This window comes from Ceratosolen solmsi, unplaced genomic scaffold, assembly GCF_000503995.2.
Source record: "Ceratosolen solmsi marchali unplaced genomic scaffold, CerSol_1.0 scaffold10, whole genome shotgun sequence".
Lineage (NCBI taxonomy): Eukaryota > Metazoa > Arthropoda > Insecta > Hymenoptera > Agaonidae > Ceratosolen > Ceratosolen solmsi.
In genome coordinates this window covers 1,337,967-1,359,321 of record NW_011948412.1, presented here as the reverse complement: position 1 = coordinate 1,359,321, position 21,355 = coordinate 1,337,967, and the positions used below count along the sequence as shown (strand labels likewise).

General features: G+C 26.1%; 2 protein-coding genes across 5 annotated transcripts; one reads left to right on the top strand and one right to left on the bottom strand.

The window, feature by feature from the left end:
- The first annotated feature begins 436 nt into the window (after positions 1-436).
- mRpS26 (mitochondrial ribosomal protein S26) lies at positions 437-1,386 on the top strand. Its single transcript, XM_011499848.1, has 2 exons — positions 437-686; positions 954-1,386. The coding sequence occupies exons 1-2, from the start codon at positions 445-447 to the stop codon at positions 1,378-1,380; spliced, it is 669 nt and encodes a 222-aa protein (XP_011498150.1). The 5' UTR covers positions 437-444; the 3' UTR covers positions 1,381-1,386.
- A 5,622-nt stretch (positions 1,387-7,008) lies between these two features.
- On the bottom strand, positions 7,009-19,466 carry Med (Smad/Smad4 homolog Medea). 4 transcript variants are annotated; one of them, XM_011499494.1, is made up of 11 exons: positions 19,220-19,466; positions 18,222-18,367; positions 17,625-17,904; positions 15,281-15,550; positions 13,787-13,921; positions 12,633-12,794; positions 9,686-9,868; positions 8,938-9,195; positions 8,289-8,570; positions 7,721-7,851; positions 7,009-7,365 (listed from the first exon to the last, which is right to left on the bottom strand). In XM_011499494.1, exons 1-11 carry the CDS (start codon positions 19,284-19,286, stop codon positions 7,285-7,287), a joined length of 1,995 nt encoding a protein of 664 aa, XP_011497796.1. In that variant the 5' UTR covers positions 19,287-19,466; the 3' UTR covers positions 7,009-7,284. The 4 variants fall into 4 exon arrangements, with proteins under 4 accessions (XP_011497796.1, XP_011497954.1, XP_011497875.1 ...); XM_011499652.1 differs by having other exon boundaries at positions 13,787-13,891; XM_011499573.1 differs by having other exon boundaries at positions 15,281-15,535.
- Between the last annotated feature and the right edge of the window lie 1,889 nt (positions 19,467-21,355).

Here is a 21,355-nt window from a genome sequence, read left to right as displayed (position 1 = left end):
AGGTTATATAAATAAAAAATTAAAAGTATATAATCGAGCTAAAGAGAGAGAGAGATTGAAAATTATGGATGCATAAATGTATATCCATAGCTATAAAACTATAACTAATTACTTATCAAATTATGATTAGTGTAAGACGTAAAAATTAACAAAATTTCACGAATTTAATTCATAGATAGTTTTTAATTTAATCCATGTGCTTTTTCATTACAGCCTTAAATAAAATATAAATAGGCAGTAATTTGTAAACTGAACTTATTTTATAACCTTGATTGACAAATACACTTATTTATTAATAAAATAATTGGTTTCACAAATTCAATATCAACTATAATGTAATAATAGCAGCATTAATTATAAGTTTTTATTTTGAGGTAAATTAACAGTTATATTTGATTAAATTTCAATATTTTATTTTTTTTTTTAACTTAAATAGGAAGCAAAATGCAGACAATGAAATTAATCAGTAGCAATCCCTTAATAAGCAGTTATGCAAACATTTTTGGATTCAACAATATCAACTTTAATAATCTACAAATTCTTCGATGGAAGCGAAAACCTATTTGGTTACCAAAAGCTAAGAGTAAACTCTTTCGATTATCAGAGAGGGCAGTAATACCCAATGATGAATTACTTGAAATTCGAAGACTTTATAATAATTACAGAACTTATTACCGTTCAGTCAGGTAATTAATGAATAATTATTTTATTTTATAATTCATTTAATTACATTATAACTGAATTACTTATGTATTTATAATAATTTGCATTGATTATGATACCAATTATTTGAATTAAATAATTTGAAAAGGTAATGTAAATAATTAAAAATAAAATTTTCTTACATATTTACTGAATAAACTTAATTTTATCTCTATACATTTATAAACAGATATATTTCTTTTTTATATAATCAAATAACATATAACAAATATTTGAACTTTTAAACATAGAAAATATTTTATACAAACTACAAAAGAACTAGAAACACGATATGAATCATCATTTATTCAACAAATGGAGGATAAAGACTTTGATATTAATTTTAAAATCAATGAAGAATGGAATAAAAATATTGCCAATCAACGAGAAGTACGATTACAATCAGAAAAAGAAACTAAGAAATTAAAAGTTTTGGAAGCACTTCAGAGGAAACAAGTAAGAGAAGAACAAATCAATTTCGAAGTTGAGAAAAAAATACAAGAGCTGAAAAAGATAACTCATAAGTTCATAACACGAGAGAATATTGATGTTGTACTTAATGAAGTACTAAACACAACTATTGATTATAATAAAGCTCTTGATCTTCAAGGAAACTGGATAGAAAATGAAAATGAATGTACTGAAATAAAAAATAAAGCAGATAAACAGACAAAATAATATAATATCCATTGTAAATAATATGATGAATAAAAATTAGAATTGCTTTTTCTTTAAGTTTGAACACTTGTTATTTTTTTCTTATTTAATATAAGTCGAGACACTATTTATTAATGAGAATAGTCACATACATTTTTTACTAAATATACATTTTTTAGTTAATCGTAATGCAACAAGTTATAAATATAACGTTGGATCATCTTTGGTGTAGAGATACACGATTTTTCTAAAAATAAAAAAAATCTTGAATAAAAATTGATTTCATAAATTTTCAAACCAAGATATTTTTTGATAAATTTATTTTTACAAAAATAATATGTAAATCGATATACTCTTATTAGTTTGGCAAAGTTGATCACGTATTGTGTTTAGTGAATATTTTACTGCAATGCAGTCATGGAAAAAATAGATAATATATAAATTAATTAAATCTGATAAACATTATACAAATCTATGTCTTAGCCCCTGGAATTGTTAAGGTATATAATTTCTCTTTAATCGAATCTATGAAGTGCAATGAATAATATTAAAAAATGAAGAAAATCGATGCACTCAATTATATTTATGACTACTTCAGGTATATATCTTATTCGGCTAAGAAGTCAGTTCTAGTCTTTCAGGTATATCAAGATATACAACGTCGTATCAAGAGTATTTTTTCATTAATTTCTCGATTATTTTTATACCAGGAAACATAATTTTATCGCATAAAAAACTTTAGATTTAAACTAAAAGAACTTTTTCTTGAAAAATATGCAAAAACATATATCTTAAAAAACGTAAAACAACCGTAACGATTATTTATACAAATCAACAATGCGCTTTACTTATATATAAAAGACAAAAAATACAACTAACACCTTTTTCTTTATGAATTTGCATTTTAAAGCAGACACATTTTTTGCGAAACACTTTTAAAAAATTCGTCTTAATTACACAAGTTTTATAAACGACATAATAGTATACAATCTTACAGTGATAAAAAGGACAAATTATAAAATAAAATTAATGTGTGAACGTTATGTATATATTTTAAATTCGAAGTATAGCTATTTAGCAACTACTCTATAAATTGTAAAACTTACTTGCAATTGTGGTAAATCTTTCAGTCATTCTACTTAAACATTAAACGCAATTTTCGACATCCACACTAAATATATTTTTAATATCTCTATTCTAAAGTACCTCAGGAAATGATCAGGGAATTTGGAAAATAGTTGCTCATAAATTATAAATGTGCTTATATATGATTATGTATGTTAACATATAAGATATTTTAAAAGAATGTTAGCCTAATAATATTTCATTATAAATATATTTATGATTACTAATTAAAGTCGAACCTTTTGAACATATTTATAATCATAAATTTTAATTAAAAAAATAATTTCTTTATCTTCAGATGATGACAATAATAGACACAATTTGCTATTTGCAACAATACTTAGACATTTAATTGTTACAATCTTACTTTAATCTTTCATATTCAAATTATTAATAATTATATAGAAATATATTACATAATATTCGTATATAATCGTAAAAAGTATCATGAATAATTTAAATACAACATTTTTCCTGGGAAATTCTATTGCACTTAAGTCTTGAATCTGACAAAATAGAAACACAATATTACATTATAAATTTATACTTAACACTAACTAATCAAAGATATATATATATATATATATATATATATATATATATATGTGTGTGTGTGTGTATTTGTATACAAGTAATTTTTAACTTACGTATCTGTGTTAAGGGTGTGAGTGTATGGTGTACAAAAAGTGAAGACCTTAATTTAAAAGATTCATAAGTCTGCTTTTATTTTCATCCTAAGGTGCTATTATAATTTTTGTGCTCAATTAAACATGTTAATTTTTTGAATTCTGAAATAATGTGTAATATACAATATGTACATAACAAATTATCTTTCAGAAAGTTACAAAATAATTTTAAACAATAAATAATTACATTTAAAATGGGTCAAGATTCGATTAAACCTAATATTAAATTTATTGTTTTAAACAAAATTTATTGAGAAAATTTCAAGGTTTTGAACTTTTTCGTACACCGCTTACATACTCAATTTTATATTCATTATATATCTGTGATTTCATACATGCTAGTAGGTGTATGAACGTTGTACTAAATTTTTTGTCCTATTATCTAGACTCATTGAATCACGCACTGGATACACTCCAATTTTTATTACTTATCTTTTCCTCAGGAAAACGAAAAAAATAGTATGATATAAAAGGTACGTATAAACCAAACGCTACGCATGAACATACATATATAAATTCTATATACGTTCACGCATGTATACACATATGTGATATTCAATTTTACTATTCTGTGGAATACGTTTTATATAAGCAAATATATTACAATATTGAAAATGATTTTATAATGGCTTTGTTCAATTTTTCATTGATTAAAAAGACTAATTATATGATTATATACAAAACAAAAATATATTTTATTAACTTGCATCTTATAATTAAACAAAAATACATTATGAAACATACATTAAATGCTGTAGCATTTAAAAAAATAGGTAACACAAATTGAATAATTTGTTGTTTGAATATTTGTATCAGAAACCATTTAATTTGTTATCGATAAACATTTGTATTTAAAGTAAAACATTTAAAAAAATTGTTTATCTTTATAAATGTTTATAAAAATTTTCATTTATTTCTTTAATAAAACAAAATTAAATAATTTTGTAAAGATGTGTTACAAGCAGAAATTAAAATTTTTTACATAAAAATGCAAATTAAAAGGTTTGTTATATCTACATTTATTATAATTTTGTTTCTCAATTTTACTAAATTTAGTTTTTAACTTAAATCAGGAAAGTAGAAAACATAATTTTATGTTAATATCTTTTTCATATAGTATATATGAATATATATATGAATATATATTCATATACCATCTTGTTATATAAATAACTTATAATATTTGAATAAATTGTTAAAAAAGGAAAACGTATTCTAAAGATATCAATTGAAAATTGAATGTAAAAGATCAAAATCTTATATGAATAAATTTGTGCGTCTCCTACGTGAACTACGCGATTTTTTTCACTTTCTATTTGTCTTTCACCTTTTTTCACATATGTATATAGCATACTAATATTCACAATTTTGTAATTTGGTTTCTTCTCTCTTGTAGGCATTTTTTGCAGACAAAATTTTACATGCACATGCAACCTTATATTTTATGATACTTTATTTATTTCTCTCATTTTCTTATTTAGTTTAAATTATTATTTTATAGCGTGAGCACCACAATTAAAAAGTGTGTTGCTTTATCCAGGTTTCATGTGCTTGCGCGTGAAAAATACATGTATTTGTAAAAAAATTCCTAAATCTTATATTCCCCATTATTATTTAGTATTAAAGGATGGCACGTACATCATCATCATTATATTATAATTAGTAGTAGTAATTATTATTTTCTGAAGCCACACAAAATCTTTCATACCAACTCGCGTTTCAAACTTTCATTTTACGTGTTTATATGTATATTTATTTATAATTTTGTTTATTCTTGGAAAATGTGAGATTTTATTCACTATCTATTTCTTTTTGTTTATACAAAGGCATTATATGCAGCTATATTCTTCGGATTGTAACATCAAAGTTGTAATATTATATTGGCAATTTTTGTTTCCATTCTGATCATCATGGTACCCTTCATTTACTTTTCAGTCTCACTTTTTTGAAAGCAATGTTGTATTAGAAATATAAAGATAAGCTAAAGAGCTGTTTTTATGACAATAATAGTTATGTTTATAATTGTAATGTTTCTAAGTAAATACAGATGCTTGTTTCAAAATATTTAAAATTATTTTGTGAAAAAAATAATCTTGATAAATATTGTTAAGACGTACAGCTACTAAACTATATGAACTGAAAGATAATTATATATAAATTACATATTAATTATATTAAATGATTTGTAATTTAAATAAATATGCATAAATAATTGTACAAAAGTTATAAAATTGTTTTAGAAGTAAAAATATGTATAATTCCATGTTGTGCATATTTATTCATAAATTTATACAATCTAATATTAATATAATATTAAAATTGATTTCATTCTAATACATATATTTATATATAATTAACACACAATTGATATATATGTATATATCTTCCAATATAAAATCATATGTAAAATTCTATATATCTGCAAATAGTACACCAAAACACAACCATTGCATTATAAACTAATATAATCCAAAAAGATCAAAATAATTGAAAGAATATGATTAACAAAGAATAGTTGGCAACTCTTATTCTACATGTTATTTAACTAACTGGTATCTATGCAAATTAAGTGATAATGTACATATATGTACGTGTCTCTTTTCATCTATACTTTTTACTATATGATTGCTTTATAGGTATATTGGCTGAGTTGATGCAGAACTATATAAAAAAAGTTCCATCCATTTGCACCATACTTATTTTCCTCATTACATCATATCGAATTAACCAAATATGATATATACGAATATTTTATCTGGCTAATATACTATAAAAAAAATCATTAAACAGCAAATATATAAGTATTCAACAAGTACTACATCATAAAGTAACATTAAAAAAAAAAAAAAAAAAAACAATTGAAGGCAGAACAAACATTACTACAGTACAAGGCTGACAAAATTTGTCTACGAAAATGAAACGTAGTATAATATACTATTTGTAAAAAATGCAATAAAAAAAAAGTCTGTTGGCTTGTTCCACCTCCAAAAAATGTAAGCTACAGTACAATAGTATATGACCTCTTTTTGTATGGTTTCGATTTTGTTCAAAGTTCATCTATAATAAAAATACCTATAAACTAAAATTCTAGCATTATTCATGTTTTAGAATTTATCAGCAATTTTATGAAAGTAAATTTTCAACATTTTCATAATTTTCATATCAATGTATATTTATTATATTTTATTCTGCACAACTGTCACACAAGAACATTACAAATTTATTTTCGTTAATTACTATTTTTTAGCACCAAAGTTCTTGAATTAAAATTTTTGAAGCATTCAAAAAATGTGCAGCAATATACATTTTTGAAAAATAGATCATAATTATTATCTGAAATATATTAAAAACGTACTTTCTCAATTATTAAATAAAAAAAGATATAAGAATGCCCGAAAATATGTTAAATTTAAAGTTTGACTGCAGACATTCTTCAAAACAATACAGAACACGAAATACATTACTCGTGACGATATTTCTGTATTTACATGAGTGATTATTTTTCTGTTTTTCATCATATTTATTTACGAATGTAAGTAAGAAGGCTGTATGAATTTATCTTATTCTTTTTTGTCTTTGTACATCATCCAATTATATTATGAAACTAAATTCTTTAATTCATCACCCATTTATAATTAATGTACACCACATATGAAGCATTCAAATGAGTCACGTAGAATTATAATTTGTCTAGTAGGCTGTGTCCAATTGTGGCTTGTATCATTGTATCATAATATATGTATTGTACCACTTTCTTATTTTTCAATAAAACCGTATTTCTTTTTTGCTTTATTCTCAGCATTCTCACTCACCCCCCCCCCCTAATTTTCCTCTTTTTTTTATTAATATTATTTATTGTTCTTCATCATCACTGGGTCATTTGGTTTTTTGAGTCTTTTAAAGTTGAGAGCAAGAAAGATTTTCTAAATGTATTTATAATGCCTGCCTTTTTCTCATATTGGATTTCCTTGCGTCTGTGTTTTTAAGTGTGCAAGCGAGTTTATATATGCACACGTGCAAACATGTACTTGCTTCCTTTTTCTTTAACAGAAGCGGGAAATTAATTGAATAGATCCACATTCCTTTACATTAAACGACCTGCTGCTATTCAGCATTATTCGATGCCCCGCGGTCCATCTATTGGCATTGTATGCAGCACTTCATCAAGGAGTTGTAGTGCTCGATGTAGGTGCACCTAATTTTGGATGCATAATTAAATAATTCTTTAATCTATCGTATAATTTAAATATTATTTTTTATAAATAAGCACGAAATGATATATTTTTTAAATCTAAAAAAGTGGAGGCATATCGTGAAATATATTCCTCACTTTAATAAAAATTTTTTTACCGCAGGTAATATATATAAAATTTTCCAAGATCAAACTTTTTTATTTTAAATTTGTGTATTAAAGATTCGAATTAATTCAATAATAAATCTATCCTAATTTTTCACTTATCTGATTTCATTTTTTTAAACATATGTAAAAATACTTTTTAGTAAGAAATCGAATTGATGTTTTTATATAAGATAAAAAATTATGTGATTACCTCTATCCAACATGGGGTTTCCTTGATGCTTTGTCTCGGGTAATCAGGGCCCCATCCTTTTACGAAACTTAGTCGTAAAATACACAAACGACGAAGATCATCGACGCCAATGCCGGCTGCTGCACTAAGACCTAGATATAAATTAAAGTAATAATATGATATTTTTATTAGTTGCATTATATACTTTTAAATAATTGTTTTTTCCATATAACAATTATTCATTTATTATTCATTTACGAATTAAGTTATGCTTGTAAAGCTTACGACGATGCACTAAATATTCTTACATTAATCGCATTCAATTTCATTTCAATAATTTAGTACTTAAGAGAAATAGTTAAACAAGAATATAAGTAAAAGTGACGTTTGCTGAAGCAATCAATCCTTATTATCAATGAGCATTGTGTTTTGTTATTTTTAATCTTTATATACTTTTAATGATTATAGCGAATTCAATTTCCTCCATACGAGTTTATTAAATATAATTTTATTTTATTTTATTTTATTTTAACAATGAACCATATTAGGATTCAACATACTGAGAGATAAACGATAAAAATAGGCTTACTTTTGGTAATGGGTGCACCGTGGGTAAGGTGTCCTGCGACCGCGGCAGCTTGTGCCGCTGCTGCTGCCTGTGCGGTCGCTGCCTGACCCCTCATCTGCTTGTGGCACTGTCGCAAGTCAAACACCTTGATGTAAGCCGAGGGGTAGATTTTGTGGACGGCGTCGCCTGGCGCCCGGCCGGCTTCTCTGTCCAAGTAATACGATTGCACGAACACGCTGTGCTCGCTTTGACACCTCAACCATACATCGCCCTCGCCTCGTAGGTCAAGTACTACGCCCTTGCCTGCACTCAATGAACATAATGTCAAAGCATAGCATTCTTTTTTATATTATTAATGCAATTTTCGCTTTTATAGCATAATGCACGTACTCCGTTTTAAACCAATTGAAAGTCTTTTTTTTTCTAAAATATTTTACCAACCAATTTTTATAAAATAGTCTGTTAATTTCGGCCATTTTGATTGAAGAAGCGAGATTAAAGCAAACTTAGACGAAAAAAATATTATCATACTCAAAAGATTAGATTACTTGAAATAGAAATTGAAAAAAAAAAAAATAAATAAAAACTGTGTCGATAGTGCGTTGGATAAACGAATAAATAAATATGTCAAAATGCAAATCGAATTATATTAAAATTTACAAGTTAATACCTATATGAAGACGAGCTCTCTCGCTTTGTTCCGTGCGATGAACATTGCTAAGAGCCCCCAGGCAAAATCTATTGCCGCCGCTGGGGTCGACGTAGCCGTCAACGGTGACGGTTGGACAGCCGCTGCTTACCTTGAACGTCTCACCTACTTGTGTGTCGAGCTCGAAATATGCCACAGAACACCAATACTCAGGAGCCGGCTGACTCGATAGCAATCCGCCTCCTATACTACCTGTTACATCAGCTCCGTGATTTCCCCCTGTAATAGTGTAAAATCTTATAAAAATTAATACACTTTTATGTCGAGTTTATCGTTTGTAACTTTCATATAAGCTTTATTCTTTATTTTTAATAAAAAAATTGGGCAGTGTATGTGCATGATAATTACATTTCATAAACAGAATTAAATACAAGTTTTAAGAAAAATGTTCTTGCTTCTACTTCAACGTCGACTTTACTTTTCTATTTTATTGTATCTTAGACGAGATATAATACTAATTGTAAATATAATATTAATTATTCCTAATAATGCTTTAAAAATATTTTATTATCTACCTTAATAACGAAAACGGCAACAAGAAAGGTAATGGGAACAAAGTATGGGGACAACATTGCTTAAATTTATTGAAATATTTAAATATTTTATTTATTATGAAAATAAGCGTATTAAATGATAGCCATTAATGAATTAAATTATATATTTTCATTTATTAATACATTTGAAGACTAGTACAGATATAAGAACTCACAGTAAGAAGTTGCATGAAGATGTCGGTGATCAGGCGGCTGCATACTTTGAGTATAGGTGAGTGTATTTGCCCCAGTCCATTGTGGTGCTCCAGTGTTGTAAGGATTTGCAACAGTGGCGACTGCGAAACCGTTTTGATGGTGAATATGAACCGGTGATACTGGTGAACTTTGACTTCCACCGGCTTTAAAAATATTCACGATTTTTTAATTATCAATTCTGATTTTTGGAAATGAATAGGAAATGAATTTTAATCCTAAAAATAATGAATTGTTTATTAAATAATAAACATTTGTTTTTCTTTTATTAATTAGTCAAATAGGAATATCTTAATTATGTTAAATTAAATTATAAATGTAAATGCATTTATAACATTTAATTGCATTTGATTACATTTTAATCATTTTAATAATTTAAACATTTTGTCAAATTTTAGCATGAATTCAACAAATTAATGAAAATTTCATTACATTTACTAAGTTAAACATTTAATATTTTATATTTCTACAAAGTAAAATATTAACTAAGCATTACTGAATAAAAACAAAAACCTTTCGATCTTTGAGCCAATGAATTTTATTAAAACTTTTAAAATTATTTCGTATTAGTTACTAGTATTAGATACAATATTTTCCGAATAATTACAAACCTTAATAGATAAAATATGGATAGACTAAACTTATTTATATAATATTTATGATAGAATATTTTCAAAAGTTTGAAAATTTTTAATAATTCTAATAATTCACCTAAACATTTGATTGTTGTTTTTAATCTTAAACATTGAAACATAAGACACCTAAACACTGCACTTTTAAAGTTTTCTATTGTTTACTTAACAATGATTTATTTATGCCATAAACAGAAATATGCGTTTAAAATTGCAATTTACAGTTTTATTTTTTTTTTTATTTTTTTTTTATAAGCTAAAGCAGTTTTTCTTTATTGTTAGTTTCTTCATTTTTATATCTGTTCATTTAGTAAATGTAACTCAATTTTACACAAAAATTAATTTGTATAATATATAATTATAATATAAAATTTATATTTTAAGATGCATATATACAATTATGATTTAATCTGAAGTAGAATGTGTGCTTAATAAGTATAGGTGTACTGACATTAAAATTCACAAATATAACTTATAAAATATGCACTTTTTAATTTTTATATACATTTATTAAAGATTAATTTCAATTATTTCGTAACCAATGAATTTAATTGATTTTTTTAAAATACCAAATATATACACAATTTATAACCACTCATCCATTTCAAATATATATTAAGTTCCAATTTATATAAAATTGTTATAAAATAGGAACGTTATCAACATCGAACAACATTAAACTTAATACCAATAAGGCTAATTAAATCAATGCAGTATATCTAAACAAAATAAATATATAATAATATATTAGGATTTTTAAAAAGGCATATTATACAACGTTAAATGTAAAAAATGTTTTTTGAATAGTATATAAGACATAAGCAGAACAAAATATAAATTAATTTAAGCTAAAATAAAAGTGTTATAGTAATGTCATCGTACATAAATCTTTAGGACAAACTTTGTTGATCAACTCCAATATTTATTAAGGACTAAAATATAATGATAAAAACATTATTTTGAAGAACTTAAATTATAAAAAATGTTATTCGTCATATCACTAACAAATTCTATATAAATAGATGAAAAATAATAATTAAACAGTTAAGTAAATTAATTTTGATCATTGAAATTAAGTACAATTCTAATATTTAAAAATTATGCATCCCTAAGAGATTATAAAATTGCTCTCACAGATAAATAGAATTTAAACTAGTTTCAATAATTATAGAAGCTTGACGCTATTCTTGACTGCTTCAAAAATAACAGTTAATATTCCGTTAGCTTTCATTCATACGTGGAATAATTTATTTATTTTTATTGTATCAAATTGAAAAGAAATGTTTAGAATTATAAATAAAAAAAATTCAAATAATTATTTTCATTTGCATTATTATATACAGATAATCCAATGAACGATGAATATATTATAATGTTAGATTTTGTATATTATAAGAAGTCAATAATCTATTTAAATTATTTAAGACATGCGACGAATTAAAAGATAAATATGAAATTATCATCTTTCTTATTGAACTTATTTTCAAAAATATTATTATATTTCTACAAAAAACGAGGGTACAGGTTTGTTAAATATTACACATTAAAGTGTAATTGAATTAAATCGGCAGAAAGAAAGAAAATAATTATTACAAAAAATTTACAAATGTATATAAATTGAAACACCATTGTTTAATATAAGATATATTATGAATAAAATAAAAGACGCTTTATTCAAAATTTAATTGGGAAAATATCTATTCCAATTCTATAAAGAAATTCATAAAATTCAGTTTATTTTAGTTTGATTTTTTTAGTTCACTATAAAGTAAATTTTCGATGTATGTAATCGAAATGTTTTAAATACTTTAATTATGATATGATATAGTAATTAAAAAAATGACAGGTTTTAAAAAGCAACAAGTCATAAAAATTTTACATTTATCAAATTTTTATGAGTCTATGTAAGATTAAATATTATATGTAATATAATAAATTGATTACATTTAAATAGAAAAAATGCAAATACAACTTTAAATTAATAATGGCTAATTATACTTAGTTAATTAATCATACAATATGTTATATCATTTCTACTCATAATTAATTGTTTTTAACACATATTTTCATAAGTAGATTTATGATTTATTTAATAAATAGTCTATTAATAAATAGTTTAATTAATAACATAAATACATGTCTTTACTAGCATTTCATTAATTCTTTAATATATAAAGATATTGTTTATACTATGTATATATATATATATATATATATATATATATATATATATACATACACATATATAATTATTAGATTTCATATGAAAAAAGCTTACTAAGCGTGGCTGTCAAAGCGTCTACAGATGATGGCGCTTGATTCAGATCCTGCGGTGGTGTTGTCGTACTATAAAATGTTTCGTTGCCTTGTCCTTGTGGGGAATTTAAAATTTGACCACTACTATTAGCACTTGTTGAATTTAACGACTGTTGTTGATTACCTAAGATTATGAATAATTTATTTGTATACTACTAAAATTTAATATTCACAAAATTGTATTAAGGCCAATAATAAAGGAAAAATTGAAGTTAATTCTTAGTTATTTTAGAATTATAAATAATTTTAAATATTTCATTGCATATTCGTGTTTAACCATTGAAAACACAAAAAAGTTGGCGAATACTAATTTTAATAATGGCAAATTCACAACAAAAATTCTTACGATTTAATAAGTTATGTTGGTAAATAAACTATCATTGTAAAGATCATTGATTTCTCTTTAAATTTGACAAATAATGTACATATTCAACGCCTGACAATTATAAATGATATATAAATGTTCGGAGGTTACGGTAAAAAATTCTCAAATAAAATTATTTTTATACTTATTTGAAGATATCATAATCTGCACATTTATCATCTTTATAGGACAACAGTTTTTAAAAAATTTTAAGTCCTCAATTTTTATTTTAAAAAAGTATTAATTACTTTTACTTCAGTTAAAAAAGAAAATATTTTTACAAATAATTAACATCACTAATTTAAATTATCTTCTTCATGTTTATTTTATAAATAGAATTTTTGCATTAACTTTCTCACAAAAATAAATTTAGCTAATCCTTGAAAGTATGATTCTAAGAGCATTATCATACTTTCAACATATTCTCTACAATAAATTCTCATTTTTAACAGTTATTGTATTAAAAAATTATTGTCAACTTAGCAAAATTTAAAAGAATAATTACAATAATCAAATGTGCATGTTGCTTGGAATAAAAATAAATAAGAAATTTAGAAATTGATATTTTAATCAGCGTGTATTAGCGTAAAATAAAATAAAAAGTGCCTAGCAAGTGTGAGAAAAGAAGCGAGATATGGAGTTGGGGGCGGGAGGATAAAAAACAAAAAGTACAGAAAATAAAGTACAGAGACGGTGAATAAAAAAAGGATAAAAGCTGCACAGCCAAGACAGATGCATCGTAGTCTACGTACAATGGTGTATGTTTCGCGCTGAGGAATGGTGCGGCGTAGGAATCCAAGTCTGCCGAGAGCATGAACTACTATCTTCCAGCTTGCCGCGGGGATTAGCACTATTCGCTGCCCCGTTAAACATTACCTCACCATTAGCTGTGTACAGTTTTATATAAATAAAAAAAAAAAAAAAAAAAAAAAAAAAAAAATAAAAAAAAAATAGTTGTAAAGGGATCGGATTATGAGTGAAAAAGAAGCAACATATGCAAAAGCTAACAAATTATACTATATTTAAAGAATGCATAAGTACATTTACTTTTGTTTCCTATTTTTTATATTATCAATTACTACATAAGAACATTGTACTTGAACAATATTGTTTTTGTAAATATAACTATAACATTGTAAATATAAAAATAAATATAACAATTCTTTGTTAAAAAAAATCATTCTTATATAAAGGAAAAATATAACAGGGACATATTTAACTTATAAATAAGATATTCTTCATTGATTATTGACTGCCTCTGTTTATTTTAGAACACGTGCAATCAAATGAATTGTTTATAAATTGCAGTTTTATTCTACATTTATTTAATTATTTTTACAATGAAATATTTCGTTATATAAAGATAAAATAAAATTTTGTCCTGTTTAGCATTTTCTATTTTACAGGGCGTTTAATATAATATCGTTTTATAATTTAATTATTGTAACTTAACATATGCAAAACGTAATATTAAATTAAGATTTTTTTGTTTAATATCATTAAACGCGTGAGCATACGGATTCATCGAGCTAAATACGACATAAACAGAAAATTTCATATTGTTATATTAATTGTTAGCTTTTGCATTCCTTTAAAGAAACAAATACAACAATAATTAACTAGCCTTTCTACAAAACTATAGTTTTTTTTTTTTATTAATACAGCAATCTAAGCTAATTAAGGATTTTAAATACATAATACACAAATTTTACTGGATAAATAAACAAGACATAATACCTATTAAATATTGTTCTTTTTAATTTTAAATTATAAAAATCATTCGAACTTGTAATCAATTTATTTAATAAATTAAATGACAAGTTAAATGTTAAACCTTTCTTATTAGTATGATCAAATTTAATTATTAAAGAGGTAACAAAATCAGTGCAGTTTATTGTTATCTAAGATATAAATTTCCAAGACACATCCGTGTTTAATTACCTTACCACCATTATTCTACTTAAATGTTACTTAAATTTAGTACTTAAATGTTAATGAAATTAATCAATAAAAGCGATTCAGTATGCAAATTAAAATTAATATAATTCATAAATAAATCTGTGCTTATCTAATAAAGATAAATTCTTATGGCGATTAGTCGATCAACGTCAAATGTTTGCTTGCTTAAGTTGTGGTCGGTAAGGTAGCGTTCGCACATTGTAAGTTAAAATGCAGTCTATGATTACATCACACTGTCACACAATCAACGTGTTAAATAATCGTATACTGAAGCGGGAGTGATTTACCGACTGTTGGCTGTGGTAGCCCAGGCATGAAAGGTTGTTGCGACTGTTGGGTGTTGCTGGACGCCGGTGCCTGGGCCGGCGGATGGTGCTGGATGGTCTGGTTCATTTCGCCGTCAACATCCATGCCAGAGCCTACACCGACACCAGCGACGACCGAAGCCGCATTGCCACCACCTCCGACACTGTATTCATCCTTGACAAGACGCCCACCTGGACCGACCCCGACACCCGACTGTAGTGTCAGGCCCGATAGGTCTGTAAAGAATGGATCTGCGTGTGCAGGGGACGGGGAAACCGAGCAGGTCTCGTCATATACACCAAGGCGACAACGATGAAAGAAACTTATGTAAAGCGCTAACTAAGGGCTTCACCATATACCGATCGAATTCTCTCGAGACTATCTCTTCGCACACAATGCACAAATATTTCAGCGCTTTTTGCAATCAATACAAGCAATTTCATTTTCTATTCTTATCTCTTCACTATTCGAACATAAACACTTTGTTGGATAACACACATAAAGATAAATGAACTTTCAGTAACGTTTCTCAAATGTTAGGCGATTAAAAAGCCCTTGTCAATTTCAAGTTCAATATCAAAACACTCCGAAATAGCAACGTTTAATATTTTAATTTTTATAAAGGCATTTATAAAAAAAAAATTATAAATATTTATGCCTTTTTAATTGTTATCACATTTTGTTTAACAAATTCTACTTTTATTTTTCAAAACCATCTTTCTTTATATATAATAATGACTTTGAAACTGTACAATTTTTTTACATTACTAACAGTAGTGTAATGAAGAAGAAATTATATGAAATGTAGAATCTGTTTTGTTAATATGAATTATAACCTTCGTTTAAGACCTTTCAATGTAAATATGAATTAGTAATATCAAGTTTATGTTTCTTACACAGATTTTCTTCATATTTTGCATAAGAATAGAAAATAAAATTGCAATGTATATAACAAATGGTGAATAATAGAAAAATCAATATCAAAAAAATTATTTTCAGTATCCGGTATCCCTTAAAGGAAACTTGCAAGTGACTGTTCTATTCAATCGATTGTACCTACTAACTATTAAACAATAAAATGATGTTATTTATACTTTGTTTTTAACGAAATATAAGTCAAATAGAAGTCAAAAGATATTTTGAATTATTTATAAAAATTATAAGTAAAATAGCGAATGAATATATTTGTTACTTGCAATTCTCCAAATCATTCAGTCATAAACATTTTTTCATAATTATTAAACAATATAGGTAGCACGAGTATTTATTTTTTTTTATATATAAACACTTTCAATAAAAAAATTTTATTTCATTTTTGCATATTATTAAGAAAAAAATAATTATAAAAATGAAATATTTAATTAATATCAAACCTTAGGGAATATTTATGTATATGCATAATAAAAAAATCTTCAGACTGATTTAAATTATGGTAAATACATTAGGATTGTTACAGCTTTTTTTAAACATATTTTTTTAAATTAGTATGAAATTGAATAAGCATACGATAATTGAATTATAAAGTTTTATTTAAATATTAAAAAAAAATAGAAACCAACTTCTTAAAATTATCTTTATTTGTGAATACAAAATCATTTTTAAGTAAATAATATATAGTTCATTCAAATATAATTAAAGCAAAATTTCAAGTATTGTAGTTTAATTATAATGGCATAATAGTTGATTTATACTAATAATAGTTTAGCATTAAAAATAAAAAAATATTTCAGCTCAATTTATGAAATCAATTATTAGTCAATGTAGATATAAGTACCAATAGATTAAAAAATATATAGTATATAATTTTTATATATAAAAAATATACTAAATAAAATATAATTAACAATATCTATCTAACAATATTAGACAAACATTAACTAACACATCCTTTTTATTAATTTTTATAAGTAACAATCCTCACTAATTGAATGCTTTTTTTAGCAAATTATCGCTTAGAGCAAAATAAGCAAAATTATTTTCAATCTCTCATGCTTCAGATGGATTATTTCATAATTAAAAACTTGTTTTCTTTTTATGAATATTTTAAACTTGTCATTACTAAATAATATATATGTGCTTTCTAAATTTATCATTTTTAACACAATTTTAAAATAACTAATATAAGAAAAATATTACAAATTGAAAAAAAAACATGTTTTTAAAATATGAATGGACATAATATGTAAAAAAGTAAAAATTATTGCACAAGAAAAAAAATAGTTTTAGCAAAAATTTTGATGAATCTACAATTAATTTTTTCGATAAAAAACTGAAACGTTATATTTTCGTGTGTAAAAATATGGTGTGTATAACAAAGATACTTACCAATTCCAGGAGAAACAACTCGTTCATAATGATAAGGGTTGACACAAACAGAGTCACATTTAAGATCAAAAGCAAATTGACAATATTTCACATGCTTTAATTCATTTTTATGAAGATCTGGCCACCTCCAAATACGTGCGTATATAACGTGTGGAAAACCTTTCCGACCAGCAACCTGCAACCTACCATCCAGTGTTCTCTGTATTGTCACGCATTTACTAGGATGTGCTCCATTGGTTGTGATGGCAGTTATTAAACTGTCTAGTTCATCTCTTTTTTCCTTTAAAAAAAGCAAATTTGACTTATTCATAACTAGCTAAAAATATTAAAGATTAATTGTTTCTAAGTAAAATATATATATCTATGAAAAAATACTATTTAAAACATTTATGTTTATTTAATTAATACTGAATTAATTATTTGAAAATAAATTATTCAGTGCTTCAATTCAATTCAGCACTTGTTGAAAGCATTCATAAAGGAAAACTTAAATCACAATTAACATTACAAATTAATAATAAGAACTATATATAAATTATTAATTTAATAAAATTAAAAAAAAAATAAGATATTAAAACATTGAATGCGAACGTTTACCTTTAATTTTTTTACTAGAGATTCGATTGCACGCTTACTAAAGCCTTCGCTTTCTCCTCCTTGCCGATGACACATCAAAGAATGAACTATACTCAAACAAGCATCGGCACTTGTTGGAGCACTAGGAGTCATTCCAGTTTCTCTCACTGTAACATCAATACATAAAACTAGTATTTGTCAGTGCACAACTTAATTTAAAAATAATTATTATTAATGAAAATCATTGAATTAGATAATATGGTTTGAACTAGTACCAAATAATATTCATAAGAATGTGTAGATAATTATTCTAAAATAATTACAGATTTTTAAAGTAATATCTAAAGCGTTTTCAAGAGGGTGGACTATAATAAACATAACAAACAAGACTTTCTTTAAAATGTTAAATTTAATGTTAAATTATCAGCGTTTGATCATTATCATTCTATAGATTCAATGCATCACATTTAATATTAAATAATGCCTTACCACTGTGCGATAGATATTTATATTATAATTTAAACTCAAATCATTTATACAAAAATTGTTTAATCAAGAAGAGTAAATTCTTAGTGATACCTATTAATCCACACCGAGTAAGTACACAGACCATTGATTGTTCAGGAAATAAAGACACTTGTAATTACAAATTAAATATTCATAGCCAATTAAATGAATGTATCCATCAAATGCTATTAATAAATTGATAAAGCTTTAGGCATAGAAAGCTAGAATATTTTATCATTTTCCAAAATAATGCCCAAAAAGCCAACCATCTAGACTTTATAATTTCGCTCTAACTTAAACAATCATTGTAAGCCAAATGGCCTATTATTGATAACATTGAACATTAGATATTCATCTAAATAAAAATACAGTCAGGGAAGGTTCAAAAGGGAGCAAGAGTGGAAGAGAAGGGATAGAGAAGGAGAATGGAAGGACAGGGAAGCTTGACAGCTGTAGTGCAACGCTCAATAATATCGGGAAGTCCCAAGTTCTCATCCTGGGCAATTACTCACGCTCCAGGTTAGGCTGCATTGGGGGCGAGGGGTATAGATGACCTCCCCCGCCCGCCAGTCCAACCATCTCGGTGAAAGCCGTGGCGGCAATCGTCGTAGTTGTTGCCTACGATGACGAGGACGAGAAAAAGACTTAAATAGCAAGAACAGCTCCTCGATAGCTGCCACTAGCGCGACGGCCTTGCGATAATTCCCGTCGTTCGCAATACTACTGCTGCTGCTGCTACTACTACTACTGTTGCTGCTATTGCTGCTGTTGCTGTTTCTAAAACCACCTCTAAGCTTGTATCGTACTACTGGAAATAACGGGACGAGTTCCGCTTCTCTTGTCTTGCCTTTGCGTCGAATACCGAAACACTCCAGTCCTTTATGCTCGACCATCTAGCGAATCTTTAGCGCGAGAAAAACCCTTTTTAGAGTTTTGTTGTTGCCATAATATCTCTTGTGCACTCTCTCTCTCTCTCTCTCTCTCGCTCTCTCGCTCCCACTCACACATTCTCGGTCTCTCTCCCATGTACGCGCACGCAAAAATACGCACACGCGCACGCAGGCATATACACTAAACTTACACGGTTTAACGTGTGGTGGTGGCATCTGCCGCCGCCACCGAACTTTCTTGTCATCCGCCTCCTCCTGGCTCAATTCTCAATTTTCTCAATATCAGAAAAGTGTGCGCATAACACAAGGCAATAAAAAACACGTATACGCACACTACGCGTAAGAGTCCGCTACCACCTCTTTCTGTTCAGCAGAGAGCTCTTTCATCTGTCTCGCTCATTCACGAAGGACCATTCTATACTTTGCTCCTCGTGCTCTGTTCCGTAATTCCAATCTCTGTTCATTACTCCATTCATGGTCTTAACGGATCTATTGATCATCTTATCCAAAGGTCATGTTTAATATGCTGTAGTTGACCTGTGGATACAGCAATTAAAAGAGGTTGAGGTTGAAGCTTAGCGCTACGTGCTTGGAAACGGATGCAGCTCGTTGAAGTTCGAATGATGTGTTTTGGGGTCTAAACGATACTTCCTTCAATACGACATTACGTTTCGAAATAAAAAACTGTAAAGACAACGGTTTACACATATTAGTTTTTAGAATGTATACAGCTATGCAAATGATCGACAAATCTGTTATGCTATATATAACTACCTTTATAAAATTATATTATAATTATATTTGTATGTCATTACAAAGTATTCTATTACAAAGTAATAAGAGCGGAATCTTTACATGTAAAAACAGAATTCATTATAATAAATATTGTACCTTATCTGTAAAATAATTTATTCGTCATATTTTAATATTAAATAGCAAAATTTGCAAATAGCAAATAAATAATATAAATATAATGTTACAATTAGTGTATTTTTTTTTGTTTTTTTTTTTTTTTTGTTTGCAGTATTTAATAAATCTATACACTCTTATATTATACCACCGATTCGGTGAGTTTAAAAATTAGTCCCTTATTTATTCTAATTCGTATTTACAATAAAATTTTATTTAAATTGAATTAAAGAAAAAATTAATGAATTAGTTAGTTAATTAAAATTTTCAAGCAAGAAAAGACAACTTTCAATATTATAATTACTTTTAACACCGTATTTTATAAAACAATTAAGTTTTTGTCTATTTTTGTTTATAACATATTTCTTTAGATTAAGATTGTCTGAAAATATTTATGAAAGACTTTATAAAACTTCGATATTGATAAAAAGCATTAGAACATTATTACACAAATTGCATTAATCACAACATATATTTGTAACTCAGTATACTGAAGCCAGAAACTTTTAAATGTAAATACATTTATTGAATTGCCTATAAGTTATGTGATATTAATAATTAATATTATATTTTAACGATAATTTTTATTTTAATTTTCGCGCTGTTGTATTCGTATATTAAGGATATCAAATGCGACCATACAATATAATAGTATTCATAACTTTTGTATTTTTTCATATGTAGACATTTTAAAAGAATTTGTATGTAATTGAATAAATAACATAAAAACAATGAAAAGTAAATAGAAGAAGAGAAACTTAAAATAATTGATAAATTAAGTCATCTGTAAATACTAAAAGTTGCAATGACAATTTTTAGTACAGAAAGACATTCCATGAAGTTAGTCAT